The following is an 18,332-nucleotide window of genomic DNA, read 5'->3' as shown; positions in this document are numbered from 1 at the left end:
ATGTGAATTTTTTTTTTTTTTTGGCACAGTTCTTTTTATTTTATTTTTTTTTTTTTAAAAGGCTAAGCAGGCTCTAAAAGCTTACCTGAAAAGATAAATTTTTAAAAAAAAAAGGAAGGGGGAATAGAAAATTGGACTACAATTGTTGCCAATGACAGCTTTACAGCCCAAATCTGGCATCCAGGCCAGGCCTGATCCCCCACCTGGAGGTGGTCCACAATGATGCAGAGTCTGGCACTGAAGTGATGACATCAGCTTTGCCCTCTGTACTATTAACCAGTTAAAGACCAGGCCTTTTTCTGACACTTGTTGTTTACAAGTTTAAATTAGTATTTTTTGCTAGAAAATTACTTAGAACCCCCAAATATGATATATATTTTTTTTAGCGGAGACCCCAGATAATAAAATGGTAGCTGTTGCAATATTTTATGTCACAGTATTTGCACAGCGGTCTTTTAAACGCAATTCATTTTTGGGGAAAAAATACATTCTCCCAAAAAAAAAAAAACAAAAAAAAAACAAAACAAAAAAAAAACAAACTTCCACACAAAAACCAGTGTAAAGTTAACCCAATTTTTTGGTAGCATGTGAAAGATGTTATGCCGAGTAAATAGATACCAAACATGACATGCTCCAAAACTGCGCATGCTTGTGGAATGGTGACAAACTACAGTACTTAATCTCCATAGGTGACACTTTAAAAAATGTTTACAGGTTACCCATTTGGAGTTACAGAGGAGGTCTAGTGCTAAAATGATTGCTCTCGTCCAACAATCGAGGCGATACCGCACATGTGTGGTTTGAACAAGTTTACATATGTGGCCACGACTTACATATGCGTTCACTTCTGCGCACAAGCTCAAAGGGGCGGGGCGCTTAAAATTTTTTCATTTCCTTATTTAATTTACTTTTTATTTTTACACTGTAAAAAAATGACATCCCTTGTAATAGAAATAAGCATGACAGGTCCTTTTTAATTGTAAGATCTGGGGTCAAAAAGACTCCAAGGATGTTAGTCGGAAGTGAAGTCATACATCGCTCCGTTCCTCCAAGGGCATAGAGTTGAGTGGCGGCCATCTTGCGCATGCGCCCGCCCCCCTCCCCGATGTATTTTAAAAAGTGATCCCGTGGATGCTGAATAGACTGCTGTATTAAAAAAAAAAAAAAAAAAAAAAAAATACCTGGGTTATGGCAGCTAGCTGCTGCTGTAACAGTATATACATCAAAGTAATGACCTATATATACACACAGTGGCCGGTCCAGAAGAGGTTAAGCTGGCCATAGACCTTTCGAATCTCTGCTGGTTCAGCAGGGACTGACGAGATTTGAACCATGTATGGGCAGGCTGAAGGTACCAAAGTCGATCAACTTGGGCACAACCAGCCTTCTGGATTTTACATGCGATTATTGCTAGCGGCTGTATTCTCTGGCAGGGACAGCTTCCCCCATCCCCCTCGCCAGGAGAACACAATGGCTCAATGGGAGGGATTCCCCCCTGTCAACTCTGTGTTCATGCAGGAATCAAATGATGTTCCTTTCCTAAAAAATTGCTCCGTCTATGGCAAGCCTTACACAGCAAGGATGAAATATGTTTGCCTGTACAAAAATTGCCTGTACAAAAAAGGGAAAAAACAGCGACCGTTATCAGGATCTTATAACTACAATTAACAATGACTTTGTGTTTCAAACCACATCGATATAAAAATAAATAAAAAACCCCAGCAGATGCTGAACACAATGTTCTATGTAAAACACAAAAGTGGAAAACCATATAAAAGCCAAAAAAATGCTAATGGCAAATTTTCATGGCTGTGAGCGACAATGAAACAATACCCTAACTTGAATAGAAAGGAGCAGAGAGCCCCTTGCACACAGGGAGTCTATCACCTGTGCAAGCGATCTCTGTTCACACTGGTGCGATCCAGGAACCAGCACGATTCCTCTGCAGGTTTCTGCATCTCATCTCACTCACAGGCAGTTCACACTGCCCTCTGCGAACCACTACGGGTGTCAATGTAAAGTTAAAGGACACCCCCAAAATTGGTTCGCAGAGCAAATTGTGAAAATCGGATCGCATTGGTGTGAACATCTATGCGATCTGATTCCAGTGTGGACCAGAAAAAAATTTTTTCGCACCATTTTGGTCTGAATGTGATGCAAATTTGCATCGCACAGACATCGCATGTGATGAGCGCCACAATGCGGTGCTAATCACATGCCATGTCTGATCGTACCAGTGTGAACCCAGCCTCAAATGTAACCAGGAGGCACAGGTGCAGGGTGCTGAAAATAATATGCACTGGATCGAACAGAATGCCCCTTACACTGTACTACATCATTTACCCCCCATTGTTTTTTTGTTTGTTTTTTAAAAAGGGTTCAGAGGGCCACTGCAAGTCCTTCCGATGACTGATGTAATGTGCACCTAATCTAGGCATAAGGCGGCAATTTTCAGATCACTTGGGAAGCTTCCATAGAAAAAGGTAAGGAAACCAGTTAGCAGGGATGGCACAGTTCGGGGAAGAATCAACTGCATCAAAGTACATACTTTATAAAAAAAAATAAAAAATTAACATTACAAAAAGTAAAACCAAATGCACTCGTTTAGTGGGGCTTTGTGCCCAGAGCTTCAAATGGAGAAAGTGCTCATTCTTTGGCAATACTTACTCCACAAGGTACTGCTGTTGCGGTCCAATCACAGAGCCAGGTCGACATATCCGAATCCAAGCAATGCACTCCGCCGCTGTCATTCTATAATGCTTCATCATATAGCATGCAATCAGGGTGCCTGTCCTACCTAGTCCAGCTGAGCGATAGGGGGGGAAAAAAAAACAAACAAAAAAAAGTTAAATAGAAAAAAAACAAAAACAAAACAAAAACAAAACAAAACAAAACAAAACCAAAAAAACACCACACACACACACACAAAGATCCTCTGAAAAAGTAATGTCAAAACCACTTGCTGCTTCTAACAGTGGGTGACCAAACATAACCATCTTTTCAATAACTTTGAAGCACACACATACTGTATATCTTTATACCAAACATTCTATGACATATTAAAAGTACTAAGGACTGTATTTAATTTTCCAAAGAATAAAATAAAAATTTGGTTCATGGCTTACTTCAAGTGGTATTTAACCCAAAACCAAAAATGTAATATTGCAGCTTATCAATCAGATGTAGTGGCTGCATTTTTTTTAGGCTGCAGGCTGCAGTACAAAATCGTTGGACAAGTCGTATAAGGCCCCTTTCACACTTATACGACTTGTCCCACGATTTTGTACTGCAAAATCGTATGACAAGTCATTCTCCATGATTTTCAATGACTACCATTCATATTGGCACAACTTGAAGTCGTGCCCACTTGAAAGTAGTCCCTGCACTACTTTGGTCCAACTTCTATGCGAGTTGTACTCCATAGACCTAAATGTTAAACCCTCAAGTAGCATGCAAATCGTGCCTGAATAATATAGACACGATTTCAGTACGACTTTGTAAGCACAAGCCTGGCTCGCTGATCGGGAAAGGAAAACTTTTTTCCTTTCGCGATGAGTGACAGGCAGTGCTGACAGCTGTCTGGTATGAATCCTGAGGGGGAACGCTGCGCCAAGTTTTAAATGAAAAAAATGGCGTGGGTTCCCCCCCAGGGGCATACCAGGCCCTTAGGTCTGGTATGGATCAAAGGGGAACCCCCTACGCCGAAAAATCGGCGTGGGGTTCCCCCCAAAATCCATACCAGACCCTTATCCGAGCACGCAGCCCGGCCGGTCAGGAATGGGGGTGGGGACGAGCAAGCACCGCCCCCCCTCCTGGACCGTACCAGGCCGCATGCCCTCAACATGGGGGGGTGGGTGCTTTGGGGCATGGGGAGCACCCTGCGGGGCCCTCCCACCCCAAAGCACCTTGTCCCCATGTTGATGAGGACAAGGGCCTCTTCCCGACAAGCCTGGCCGTTGGTTGTCGGGGTCTGCGGGCGGAGGGCTTATCGGAATCCCGGAGCCCCTTTTAATAAGGGAGCCCCCAGATCCCGGCCCCCCACCCTATGTACATGGTACCCCTACCCATTCACCTAGGGAAAAAAGTGTCAATAAAAAACACAGTACACAGGTTTTTAAAGTAATTTATTAGGCAGCTCCGGGGTCTTCTTCCGACTTCGGGGGTCTTCTTCCGGTGTCCTGATCTTCTGCCGGCTCCTCCACTATCTTCTGCAGCTCAATTGCTAGCGGTGGCCCGGAATTCTGCCTTCTTCTTTTCTTCCAGAGATGTTGACACGACGCTCTCTCCAGCTGGAATGGTCTCTGAACGCTCCGCAATGGACTTATATAGGTGGTGACCCCGCCCCCTTATGAGGTCACTGTCCCGGGGCATGCTGGGACTGTGCCGTCATAAGGGGGCGTGGTCATCACCCGGTGACCAAGCCTCCTAAAACGTCACAGTCCCAGCATGCCCAGGGACCGTGACGGCATAAGGGGGCGGGGTCACTGCCTATATAAGTCCGTTGCGGAGCGTTCAGAGACCATTGCAGCTGGAGAGAGCGTCCTGTCAACATCTCTGGAAGAGAAGAGGGAAGAAGACGATCCAGAAGTCCGGGCCACCGCTGGCAAAAGAGCGGCAGAAGATAGCGGTGGAGCCGGCAGAAGATGCAGACACTGGGAGAAGACGCCGGAGAGACCCCCAAAGTCGGAAGAAGACCCCCGAAGTCGGAAGAGGACCCCGGAGCTGCCTAATAAAATTACTTTAAAACCTGTGTACTGTGTTTTTTATTGACACTTTTTTCCCTAGGTGAATGGGTAGGGGTACCATGCACCCCATACTCGTTCACATAGGGTGGGGGGCCGGGATCTGGGGGCCCCCTTATTAAAGGGGGCTCCCGGATTCCGATAAGCCCTCCGCCCACAGACCCCGACAACCAAGGTTGTCGGGAAGACCCTTATCCGAGCACACAGCCCGGCCGGTCAGGAATGGGGGTGGGGACAAGCGAGCGCACCCCCCCCCTCCTGGACCGTACCAGGCCGCATGCCCTCAACATGGGGACAAGGTGCTTTGGGGTGGGGGGGCCCGCAGGGCGCCCCCCCATGCCCCAAAGCACCCCCCCCCCCCCATGTTGAGGGCATGCGGCCTGGTACGGTCCAGGAGGGGGGGGGGGGGGGAGCGCTCGCTCGGATAAGGGTCTGGTATGGATTTTGGGGGGAACCCCACGCCGATTTTTCAGCGTAGGGGGTTCCCCTTACAATCCATACCAGACCTAAGGGCCTGGTATGCCCCTGGGGGGGAACCCACGACAGTTTTTTTATTTAAAACTTGGCGTGGAGTTCCCCCTTATGATTCATACCAACTACTGTATGTTTTCATTTGTTAATGCCAAAAATGAGGCAAACTCGTATAAAGTAGTACTGCTCCCAAATCGCTGTAAAATCGCGGCAAAATTGTGGCCGCGAAATCGCTGTAAAATCGCGCGACTTTGAAGTCGTATAAGTGTGAAAGGGGCCTAAATGTGTGTGTAACATGCTCCAGAAGGTGAACTTATCCCTTGATACAAATCAGTTAATAAAGATTTCGTACAAAAAGCTCCATACAAATATGAAGATAGCATCACAATTTTTGCACACTGCACAGCTACATGCTGCAGGTGTTAATGAGGCCTAAGGCTCCAGTCACATTAGCGCATCTAAAAAGTTGCGCTATTTTTACACTCTCTGGCCCAAAGTCGCATCCAAAGTTGAGCCAAAGTAGTTAGTGCAGGCACCTTTTTTAAGTCTCACTGATTTGAATGGGTGCCATTGAAAAGAATAAACTTGTGACTTGTCATGCTACTTTACAAGTTGCACAAGTGTGAATGGAGCCTCAGGGTCCACTCTTCCTAAAACTAAAATACTGTAGGTGCCTGGGATTTGCGGGCAAACAGAAGCACCTGGAGCACACACCATAAAATTATTGGTGACACTCAGCACCAGCCTAAAGGAACTAAAAGGAGTTAGAGGGCAGATGGTGAATAAAATGACAGGGGGTAGAAGCTGAATAAATGGAACACATGAAAAAAAATTACCAAAATCCTAAACTGTGTGGCCAGCTTATATGGCAGCCTACAAAAAATGGCAAAACACAGGAGAAGGACACTTCTACTTTGAAAAAGGTACCAGAAACTAAGTCTAGATATTCTCAATCCAGAATGACTCTGCAAGGAGCTGGCCATGTAGAGTAGAAGAAAATAGATGCAGGAACTTATATTTTCAACCCAAGTGGGTGGGTATGTAAAACAAACATTACAAGAGAAAATGTACAATTTAAAAGAAATATGTACAAACCTTTGCAGTGTACAGCTATAGCCCCTTCTGTATTTTCACAGATGTTTAAAAACTTCTTCAATATAGAATCACAAGGAGTACTTCCATCCACAAAGAAAAGGTCATGGTGCTCAAAGCTGGCATCTGTAAACCGCTTTGCTTCGTACATTTTTTTGTTTAGGCGTATAACAGTAGAAATGTCATGTGCTCTGAAATATGGGAAGTATGCTTCTGGAGCATGATGGGGGTAACCTGAAAAGGGAAAACGATGGATGATTTGTGATGTAACTATGTTGGAAAAGAAAGCGAATGTCACTTGAAAAAGCATTACAAAAAAAAAAAAATGATTGCCCACAAAAAGAAACTCTTTAATGCTGAACTTTAGGAGTTACACCAAACACCTTTGCATGGCGCACACCCACACTGCAAAGGTTAAATGCTTGCCAAGTCTAGGAGTAGAGGAAAAAGCTGTAATACTTCATTCCTCGCTCCAGCACTCATCCCTTTTCTCCAACATTCCAGACTCTAGGCAGGCCCTCATTGTCCTCACAGACATTGGTCGAGCATTGCACAGCCTCAAAGTCAATCATATTAAGTGTTAAGCCTTAAAATTTATCACTAGATGACCATACAATAAGACCAGGGTTTCACAAACAACTAGGGCGCCTTCAGTGTTTGCTAGGGGTTCCTTGAGCAATTTTTGCCTCTCAGATAAGTTCCCACTGGCGCCCATGATCTTTGTATCGGTAAGAGGGTAATGCTTCCCAATAACCACAAGTGCAAGGAGCATTCTTCCACCTGATCACCACACTAGTCTATCATGAGTTGTAGATTTTTAGCATGGGTTTCCTGAGACCATAAAGTTATTTCAAGGATTCCTCCATGTTGAAAAGGTAGAGAAAGGATGGCTTAAATTAAAATTTAAGGAGGTCCAGGCACAAAAAAAAAAAAAAAAAAAAAAAAAAATTTACGGCTGGAGGTCCGAATCACAGGTCTTTGCCATTAAGGATTGTACGCAAGCCACGCTCTCTGGTGCTTTTCTTACCGTTTCCTCCACACGCTCTGGTAATACTCTGTGAATGTAAATGTCCCCAATAGTGTTTCCCCTTACATCAGGTACCCCTACCAGAGTAATTCATTACATTGGGTGTCCCCATCAGACTACCCCCATAAATCAGTTGCCACTGTCAGGTTACCCCCTTATATCAGGTATTCCCATCAGGTTTCTTTATCAGACAGCTCCCTTACATCTGGTGTCTCCCATCAGTGTGCCCCTTTACATCATGTGTCCCCATCACAGTGCTCCCTTACATCAGGGGTCCCCATCAGAGTATCCCTTTACCTCAGGGGTCCCCTTTACATTAGGTATTCCCATCAGAGTGCTTCCTTACAACAGGTGTCCCCATCAGAGTGCCCCCTTAACATAATATGTGCCCATCAGTGTGTCCCCTTAAAATAAAAATGTGCCCATCAGTGTGTCCCCTTGTTCTTAAAATAAAATATGCCCAGCAGAGTGCCTCTTAACATAACATAAGTAGCATGCTGATGGACACATTTCATGTTAAGGTGCTCTCTGATGGGCACAACAAAATATGCCCATCAGTGTGCACCTACATTCTGCCCCACATACCTTGAGGGCAGGAGAGAGTGAGCTGTAAGGGGGGGGGGGGGGGGGGGGGCGGGCGTAAGCTGCAAGATATACCTTGCATGAGAGCCAGGAGCAGAGAGCCGTGAGCAGCAGGGGGGCGGGGCAAACGCCCGGCCGGGAGAGAGACACGCAGTAAGGAGCAGGAGGCGGGGCACACACACGCGACATCATTGGTTGCTGGGAAACTACTACACTGGCGGCCCGGGCAGAAGCGTCCCACAGGCCGTTCCTGGACCGCCATTTAATGATGGCTGGCTTAGTCAATCCTTTACATTTAAATGGCAAACTAAGGCTCTCCCCTATTTGGGAATTGTCCTCACTCCATAATACCAAAAAAAAAAAAAAAAAAAGGCTCAGAGGATCTTGATAGATGAAATGTTAACCTCCCTCATGGTTTTGCAGGTTGCACAGATGTCGGAACAGCCTTTCAAAAGAAGTTGCTTGATTTTATATGGGGAGAGAAGAGAAGAGGCCCTGGGTGAATAAAGGTAGGCTTTACTCCCCTAAATGTAGGGGAGGAGACCTTTCGGTTTAATGTTAGGAGTCATTATACGTATGAACATTTTGATGGAAAGACATTCCGATGCTTATGCTCAATTTAGCTTCTGTTTGCATTATTGTTTATTGATAGTACTTTATAAGACATTATCTTGTTGCTTTCATAATAAAAAATATTGAAAGTTAAAATGTAGAAGAGGTTCGGAAATCCCAGACCTGGCTAAATATTACAGCGCACAGCTGTCCCAGCTTAGAAGATATCCCACCAAGCAGGCATCTCCTTTATGGATGAATATAGAATCATCTTTTTTTTCTTAGGTCAAAATCAATTGATCATTTGATGTAGCTACCATCCAAGGACAGGCCCGCAATTCTATGCCTGTCCCCATCGCTCAACATATGGGACAGGTTGTTGGCGACTTATAAGTTTCAATCCCCACATAGACCCCTGGCACCATTACTTTAAAACCCTGCTTTCACCTCGAAACTCACTCCACACGCCTTTAGTTGGTGGACCAATAAAGGTGTCTTACAAATAGTCGACATTTGTGATGAGAGGTATACTGACTAAGCAATTCTTGCAGGATAAAAATCATTTACCACAGACGACATTCTTTTGCTATGCTCAGATAGTACATTTTTTTTAATTCTTTGAAACATAGATCTGATTTCACGACTATGTCATCTATGGAATATTTTTGTACTACAGTGAGGGAAAAAAAAAAAAAAAAAAAAAAAAAAGCATTTGATCCCCTGCAAAAAAGTTATAAATTGATTTGCATTTTGATGAGCGAAATAAGTAATTGACCCCTTCGCAAAACATGACTTCGTACTTGGTGGCAAAACCCTTGTTGACAATCACAGAGATCAGACATTTCTTGTGTGCAAACCTGATGGCCAGCTACATCTCAGGAGGGATTTTGTCCCACTCCTCTTTGCAGATCCTCACCACGTCAATAAGGTTTTGAGGCCGATGTTTGGCAACTCGAACCTTCAGCTCCCTCCACAAATTTTCTATGGGATTAAGGTCTAGAGACTCTGTGCAAACTTGGTGGCCAACTCAAAGTCTGACTGATTGGCAACAAGGGTTTTGCCACCAAGTCATGTTTTGCGAAGGGGTCAAATACTTATTTCACTCAATAAAATGCAAATCAATTGATAACTTATTTGAAATGCGTTTTTCTGGATATTTTTGTTATTCTGTCTCTCACTGGAAAAATAAACCTACCATTAAAATTATGGGCTGATCATTTCTTTGTCAGTGGACAAACGTACAAAATCAGCAGGAGGATCAAATACTTTTTTCCCCTCACTAAGTAGAACAGGCTCATTAGGTCATATTTACGAAATGTAGTCGATGACATCAAAATCCGAAAAATTACCATATACAGGCAGGCCCCATTTAAAGCAAACCAGTCCAGCAATGCTGTAAACAGCAATGTCAGTTCCCCAGTTATCACATGTCAGCTTTAAACGATAAATAGAAAAATTGCTGACTCTGGCAGGCCAGGAGATGCACGTTACTTTGGGGCCGATCGGCAACCTGAAACAAATCCTTTCCATGATGCACCAATGCCTTGTACATAATGTGTTTTTTCCTTTATTACATACCATTTTCCATTTTACTCTTTTGATGAGGTCCACTAAAAGCTAGAAATTTCTCTGGGATTATCCAGTTGAAATCTCCATTTTCAGCTCTCTAATGAGAAAAATATAAAATGATTATGTTAATACAAGAGACTTTACTGACTTTATAGTTTCATGTAATTAAAAGGAAGGTCCAGCCAGGGCACTTTCTATATAAATCGTGGAGAATATTACCTCATAATGCTGGTATTCGTCCAAATCAAAGTTTCTAAAATCAAAGAATTGATACTGCAAAGCCTGCACACAAGAAAAAAAAAAAATTAAAATTAAACGACAAACCACCAACTGTCATCCACAGCAGCCATTCTCAGCCAGGGTTCTGTTGCTAGAGGTTCCTTGAGACTTGGCTGACCGACCTCCTTTTTGATGGCGTCTTTATAGTTCCAGGGACAGCGCAATTTGAAAGAGCCTGCACCAGGACACTAATGATCATTAGGAAGAATGCTCCATACAGTGGTGTTAATGCCACCATTAAAAGATGCTAAAAGATCATCAGTGTAAGGTGAAATTTTCTCAATGACTTCAAATATATTCTTGTTTTTAGAAGTGTTTTCCATAGACCGGTAAAATAATTTCAAGGGTCCCTCTATGGTAAAAAAGTGGAGAAAGGCTAATCTAGACTGGAAATATCTCTGCATTGATAGAATATCAGTAAAAGTATATTTCATAGTTAGCAGTGTATGGCTCGGCTAACATCTTTATGTGCGCGTTTGCGTTCGCATATCGTTGATAGAGCAGCTGATTCATTTCAATGGATTGGCCTACCCGCAAGAGACATAGGGAAAGAAATTCCTGATCCCTTTTTGAAAAATCATGCCACACTGACTCACATGCTGCTTTTGCACCATGCAGTTTAGCTTTCATGAAACTGGGCCACAGTTGATGAGGCGTGAGTGCCATTTCGAATTTATGGCACCCCTGCACATCTGCTAACATGCAGCGCATTTCTCTGCGGGTCAAGAACGTATGTTCTCCACATGCAAAGATGGGAAACTAGGCCAAAAAAAAAAAAAAAAAGAGCGCAACAATGGGGTTGATTTAATATAACTGGAGAGTGCAAAAACCAGGTGCAGCTCTGCATAGAAACCAATCGGCTTCCAGGTTTTTTGTCAAAGCTTAATTGAACAAACAGCCGATTGGCTGCGATTCAGAGCTGCACAAGATTTTGCACTCTCCAGTTTTAGTAAATAAAGCCCACAGTTTCAAGAGAAAGTGCTAGTTTAGTTACAATCTAATACAATAATGTTACAATGCAATACAATATTCATTAAACTGGTTATGTAAGGTATAATTAGCGACAAGTGGGCTGTGGAGAGGTGCTGAATTGGAGCCATCCAATCAGATGCCAGAAATGTCTGTACAAATGATATCAGAACGTTCTCTTTTCTACAGATTTCTAGTTCTTTGCTTGATTAGAAAATGGGGCCTTCCAATCAGACGTCAAAAAATATCTGCACAAATATCAGAATAATTTTTCCCCACAGATATTTGCTTGATTTAAGATAGAGCCTTCAAAATCAAGCATCAGGAAATAACTGCAAACAATAAATCGGAGTCTTTTTTTACTTCTGATATTCTGTTCTTATACTTCTAATCTAGATATTCTATACAGTCAGGTCCATAAATATTGGGACAGCGACACAATTCTAATCTTTTTGGCTCTATACACCACCACAATGGATTTGAAAGGAAACAAAACAAGATGTGCTTTAACTGCAGACTTTCAGCTTTAATTTGAGGGCATTTACATCCAAATCAGGTGAACGGTGTAGGAATTACAACAGTTTGTATATGTGCCTCCCACTTTAAGGGACCAAAAGTAATGGGACAATTGGCTGCTCAGCTGTTCCATGGCCGCGTGTGTTATTCCCTCATTATCCCATTTACAAGGAGCAGATAAAAGGTCCAGAGTTCATTTCAAGTGTGCTATGTGCATTTGGAATCTGTTGCTGTCAACTCTCAATACGAGATCCAAAGAGCTGTCACTATCAGTGAAGCAAGCCATCATGAGGCTAAAAAAAAACAAAACAAACCTATCGGAGAGACAGAAACATTAGGTGTGGCCAAATCAACTATTTGGAACATCCATAAAAAGAAAGAACACAGCGGTGAGCTCAGCAACATCAAAAGACCCGGAAGACCACGGAAAACAACTGTGGTGGATGACCGAATAAGTCTTTCCCTGGTGAAGAAAACACCCTTCACAATAGTTGGCCAGATCAAGAACACTCTTCAGGAGGTAGGTGTATGTGTGTCAAAGTCAACACTCAAGAGAAGACTTCACCAGAGTGAATACAGAGGGTTCACCACAAGATGTAAACCATTGGTGAGCCTCAAAAACAGGAAGGCCAGATTAGAGTTTACCAAACATCTAAAAAAGCCTTCGCAGTTCTGGAACAACATCCTATGGACAGATGAGACCAAGATCAACTTGTACCAGAGTGGTGAGAAGAGTATGGAGAAGGAAAGGAACTACCCATTATCCAAAGCATACCACCTCATCAGTGAAGTATGGTGGTGGTAGTGTCATGGTGTGGGCATGTATGGCTGCCAGTGGAACTGGTTCTCTTGTATTGATGATGTGACTGCTGACGAAAGCAGCAGGATGAATTCTGAAGTGTTTCGGGCAATATTATCTGCTCAGATTCAGCAAAATGCTTCAGAACTCATTAGACGGTGCTTCACAGTGCAGATGGACAATGACTCGAAGCTTACTGCGAAAGCAACCAAAGAGTTTAAGGGAAAGAAGTGGAATGTTATGCAATGGCCAAGTCAATCACCTGACCTGAATCCGATTGTCTTCAGCAAGTGAAATGCATGCTCAAACTGAAGGGAAAATGCAAGCAGGAACTGAAGACAGTTGCAGTAGAGGCCTGGCAGAGCATCATCAGGGATGAAACCCAGCGTCTGGTGAGGTCTATGTGTTCCAGACTTCAGGCTGTAATTGACTGCAAAGGATTTGCAACCAAGTATTAAAAAGTGAAACTTTGATGGATGATTGTTAATCTGTCCCATAAAAAGTGGGGGACACATATACAAACTGTTGTAATTCCTACACCGTTCGCCTGATTTGGATGTAAATACCCTCACATTAAAGCTGAAAGTCTGAAGTTAAAGCACATCTTGTTCGTTTCATTTCAAATCCATTGTGGTGGTGTATAGAGCCAAAAAGATTAGAATAGTGTTGATGTCCCAATATTTATGGACCTGACTGTATATCTGCTTAATTCAAAATGGGGCCTTCTGGTCAGACAACAGAAATTCATCTGTACAAATCATCAGAATGTTTTTCTATAGGATTTCTAGATATTTGCTTAATTAATGGATGGGATGTTACACGGTCTATAAACACCCTGTGAGATTAGCTAGGTCACACTCTTCTAAACAACAGATGCCTAGGAGTACAGAAGCGATTGTAATTGCAGTACATGTTTTTATACAGACCAGGGTAATAATAAATATATATATATATATATATATATATATATATATATATATATATATATATATATATATATATATATATATATATATATATATATATATATATATATATATCCCAAGGCTCGGTTCACATTATGAACCGCATGCGAATCACACAGGAACCGCACCTCACTCCTGTTCAATTGACATTTGATTTAGTACAGTGTAATTTGAGCCTATTAGTTTTGAATGGGTTCAAATGGCACCAAAAGACTTGCATGCAGCAATTTTGGAACTGCACTGCAACCGGATTGCATTGTCATTTTGTACCATGTGATCTGGTGCCAGCAAATGCACTGCATTGCGATCTGCATTTGGGGTGTCGTTAAAAGTGAAGTATGGACTTTTAAAAAAAACACTTCTACTTACCCATGTGAATGCTGCATCTGTCCCCCGCCAGCTCTGCAGTGAAAACTGAGCGATCAAACACCACTGATCACCCAATTCTTCCCTCCGCTCTGAGCAGAGAGCTGTGACTGTCAATCACCGACTCTCTGATCTGCCCCTAAAGGGATCACTGGAGCGCTGGGCTATAAGCAAATCCCTAAGAGGCTAAGCCAGGTGCTGGTCTGCGTAGATTGGGGCCATATAGTGGGGATGTTTTCAGAGCCTGGACTGGCTGAGTGACATCAACCGACTGCAGACTTTAGCCTGCTGTTGGCTAAAAACAAGTCACAGGAGTGCAGAATGAACTTCACTCGTGTGACCTACAGGAGAAGTACTGTCAAAATAGCTTTGGCTTTACTTCTCCTTTAAGAGTGCAATGACACCCACTGCGGATTTCAATGGTAGTGCAGGAAACGCGCACGGATTGTGGCATTTCCCACACCGCATTAGTGTGAACCTAGCCTTAGTCTACTCAGACATTAGACTAGTAATTTTGAGTTAACCACTTCCACAGTTAACCCCTTGATCGCCCCCTAGTGTTAACCCCTTCCCTGTCAGTGTCATTTATACTTTGATTAGTGCATTTTTTTTTTGCAAAAAACATCACTTGGGGGTCAGATTTGTCCGCCGCAATGTCGCAGATCGTCGCCATTACTAGTAAAAACAATAAAAAAAAAAAAAATGTAACAAATAAAAGTCCATAAATCTATCCCATAGTTTGTAGACACTAACTTTTGCGCAAACCAATCAATATACGCTTATTACGATTTTTTAAAAAATTTTTACCAAAAACATGTACATGAATACATATTGGCCTAAGCTGGTGAATCAATTTTTTTTTTGGATATGCATTATAGCGGAAAGTAAAAAAAAAAAAAAAAAAAAAAAAAATTTTGTTTTCAAAAATTGTCAGTCTTTGTTCATAGTACAAAAAATAAAAACTGCAGAGGTGATCAAATACCACCAAAAGAAAGCTCTATTTGTTAGGGGGGGGGGGATCAATTTTGTTTGGGCACAACATCGCACGACCGCGCAATTGTCAGTTAAAGTGATCCTTCACAAGTCTGGCAAGAACACTTCTAGGTCTAGCCTTAAGGGCTAATTCCACATTTTGCAACATGTTACACACCCCCTCCCAATGACAGTATGCAAGGGTTCCTCTTCCCCAGTGGCCAGTTTCACTTTTGAAATTTGTGTGGCTGTGCAGGCTTTGCACACAGACATGCCAGAAATTCAGAGATATCTGTAAATAAATCAACTATGGTACATGTCCAGTCTGCCACCATGGCAAATGGAACTGTAGTGATCCATGAAACACAAGGGTGTTGTTCACCGCAATCGTATTCCATTGACACTTCCTTCAGCTCTCTCTGAAAGTCTGTACCTTGGTATGGTCATAGAGTTGGAGGAAGTGTCTGCAGGAGGCCAGCATTGCACCCACAATCCACTGATCACAGATGCAATGCTTCACAGGCTTATTTGCAAAAATGAATAAAAACTGTTGAATGCATTTATTTTGTTTTGTAAAAGTCGGTTTGCCTTAAAGCTGGACTTTAGGCAAGTGACTAAATGCATAGCTGAAATACAAGATAGATCACTTTTCAGAGGGCATCCCTATTAGGCTTTTGTACTGAAATACCGCAACTCAACTGCGAGTGGCACCTGTCAAACTTTGTAAACTGAGCTCAATTTGGCACTACCAAGCAGCAAAGCATCATGGCTGCACCATGTCCACTACATGTCTGGGTGTAGTGTCAGGATTTAGGCGAGTGGTCAGGCTGATTTCAAACCTGCCTTCAGTGTGGACGAGGGCTTAGCCCAGGTTCACACTGAGCTGCAGGAATGAAGCCGTGCGAGTTCAGCTGAACTCGCACAATTTCACTTCCGCATGTCAGTCCCGATTCACAGACATCTGTGCAGGTTTCTGCACAGATGTCAATGTAAAAAAAAAATAAATAAAACCGCACCCCGAAATCGCAAAAAGCAGTACAGAAACGACTTTTTGAAAATTTTACATTTGTGGCACTGCACCGGTCGCACCGAATAGGACGGTGTCATTGCTGGCAATTGCCTCCAATTTGACATGTCAAAACGCACCAACGTGAACCAGGGCTTAATGAGTGAAAAGTATTTGAATCCCTATGAATCAGCAAGATTTCTGGCTTCCAGGTGTCTTCTATACAGGTAACGAGCTGAGATTAGAAGCACTCTCCTAAAGGGAGTGCTCCTAATCTTAGCTTGTTACCTGTATAAAAAGACACCTGTTCACAGAAGCAGATTCCAATCTCCATGGCCAAGACCAAAAAGGTGTCTAAGGATGTCAGGGACAAGATTAAAGACCAAGGCTGGAATGGGTTACAAGACCACTGCCAAGCCGCTTGGTGAGAGGGTGACAACAGTTGGTGCCATTATTCACAAATGCAAGAAACAATAACTGTCAATCTCCCTCGGTCTGGGGCGCCATGCAAGATCTCACCTCGTGGAGTTTCAATGACCATGAGAACCGTGATGAATCAGCCCAGAACTACACGGGAGAATCTTGTAAATGATCTTAAGGCAGCTGGGACCATCGTTACGAAGAAAACAATTAGTAACACAGTACACCGTGAAGGACTGAAATCCTGCATGCGCCCGCAAAGTCCCAATGCTCAAGAAAGCACATGTAAATGCATGTCTGCAGTTTGCTAATGAATATCTGAATGTTTCAGAGGAGAACTGGGTGAAAGGGTTGTGGTCAGACAAGACCAAAATCAAGCTCTTTGGCATCAACTCAATGTGTTTGGAGGAGGAGGAATGCTGCCTATGACCCCAAGAACACCATCCCCACTGTCAAATATGGTGGTGGAAACATTATGCTTTGGGGGTGTTTTTCTGCTAAGGGGACAGGACATCTTAATCACAGCAAAAGGGACAATGGACGGGGCCATGTACTGTCAAATCTTGGGTGAGAACCTCCTTCCCTTAGCCAGGGCATTGAAAGTGGATCGTGGATGGGTATTCCAGCTGGACAATGACCCAAAAACACATGGCCAAGGCAACAAAGGAGTGGCTCAAGAAGAAGCACGTTAAAAAGGTATTGGAGTGGCTTAGCCAGTCTCCAGACCTTAAATCGCATAGAAAATATGTGGAGGGAGCTGAAGATTCAAGCTACTAAACCTCAGCCTCGAAATCTTAATGACATAGAGAGGGATCTGCAAAGAGTGGGACAAAATCCCTCCTGAGATTGGTGCACACTTGGTGGCCAACTACAAGAAACGTCTGACCTCTCATTGCCAATAAGGGTTTTGCGAAGGGGTCAAATACATTTCACTCATTAAAATGCAAAATCAATTCATAACTTTTGAAATGTGTTTTTCGGTTTTGTTTTTTTGTTTTTTTTTGCTATTCTGTCTCTCACTGTTAAAATAAACCTACCATTAAAATTATAGGCTGATCATTTGTCAGTGGGCAAATGTACAAAATCGGCAGCGGATTAAAAAAGTTATTCCCTCACCGTAAAAAGGACTTTACAATCACACAATTCGATAAAGCAGAGCAGGAGATAATAAACTGCATGCCATCTAAATGTTAAATAAACCAAGCCTGTACCCCACAGACCAGCAAGCCCATCCATAACTGTCTACAGAGTCATTAGACTTGACTTGTGGATTTTTTACTGTTCCTCTCCCCCACCCTAATTTTTCCCTGTAGCTTTTTCTTTGACACCTCACCTTGTGCACAGCATGGAAACAGTCAAGAAGAGTTAGATGAAAACTACAGGTACCAAACGACGCATCCCTGAAAGACACAGCAATCAATCACATTAGGTCTTCGTTAACAGACCACTGCTGCAAAGCAAATGGTTTTACAAAGCAAAAACAAATTTTAAAGATTGAATGTTGCAAAGCATAATAAAAAGATAGTATTGAATTATAAAACAATAGTGCCATGAAACAATGTGTGTACAGAAAAAAGCATTCTTCTAACAGGAATACACAGTATGCATCCAATTTCAATTCAAGCATAAATAGAAAACTAAGTGGTTGTAAAGGTTAATTTTTTTTCCCTCAAAATAAACATGTTATGCTTATCTGCTCTGTGTAATGGTATTGCACAGAGCAGCCTTGAACCTCTTCTCTTGGGGTCTACGCTGGCACGGTCTGCTCCTTCTCTTCGGTGTCTGCCCCTCCACTTACTATGGGGTCAGACCGTGGGGGCTCGCTCCGAAATCAGTCGGTGTGCGTCCACAGACACACAACACAAACCGTTTCCCGATCTCTCCTTACAGATTTGATAGTAGCAGAAGCCAACGGCTCCACCTGCTGCCTGCGCGAGAGAGCTGTGCAGGATAAAGATGCACACTGTGGTGAATTAAGATAGGACTCAGGTAAGTATTTATGGCA

The 18,332-nt window shown here is 42.9% G+C and overlaps 1 protein-coding gene across 5 annotated transcripts in view; it reads right to left on the bottom strand.

Annotated features, from left to right (window-relative positions):
• CDC14B (cell division cycle 14B) overlaps nucleotides 1-18,332 on the bottom strand; it is a 180,899-nt gene that overhangs the window by 37,495 nt on the left and 125,072 nt on the right. For all 5 annotated transcript variants that reach the window (XM_073633036.1, XM_073633008.1, XM_073633017.1 and 2 more), the window contains exons 6-10: nucleotides 17,661-17,727; nucleotides 10,255-10,317; nucleotides 10,045-10,132; nucleotides 6,309-6,539; nucleotides 2,668-2,806 (exon numbers count right to left, since the gene is read on the bottom strand). In XM_073633036.1, coding sequence (XP_073489137.1) covers nucleotides 2,668-2,806; nucleotides 6,309-6,539; nucleotides 10,045-10,132; nucleotides 10,255-10,317; nucleotides 17,661-17,727 — 588 coding nt within the window. The remainder of the gene's footprint in view (nucleotides 1-2,667; nucleotides 2,807-6,308; nucleotides 6,540-10,044; nucleotides 10,133-10,254; nucleotides 10,318-17,660; nucleotides 17,728-18,332) is intronic.

The sequence above is a fragment of the Aquarana catesbeiana genome, linkage group LG01, assembly GCF_042186555.1.
Source record: "Aquarana catesbeiana isolate 2022-GZ linkage group LG01, ASM4218655v1, whole genome shotgun sequence".
NCBI lineage: Eukaryota > Metazoa > Chordata > Amphibia > Anura > Ranidae > Aquarana > Aquarana catesbeiana.
Note: the sequence above shows the minus strand (reverse complement) of the source record. Positions and strands in the feature narration are given on the sequence as shown.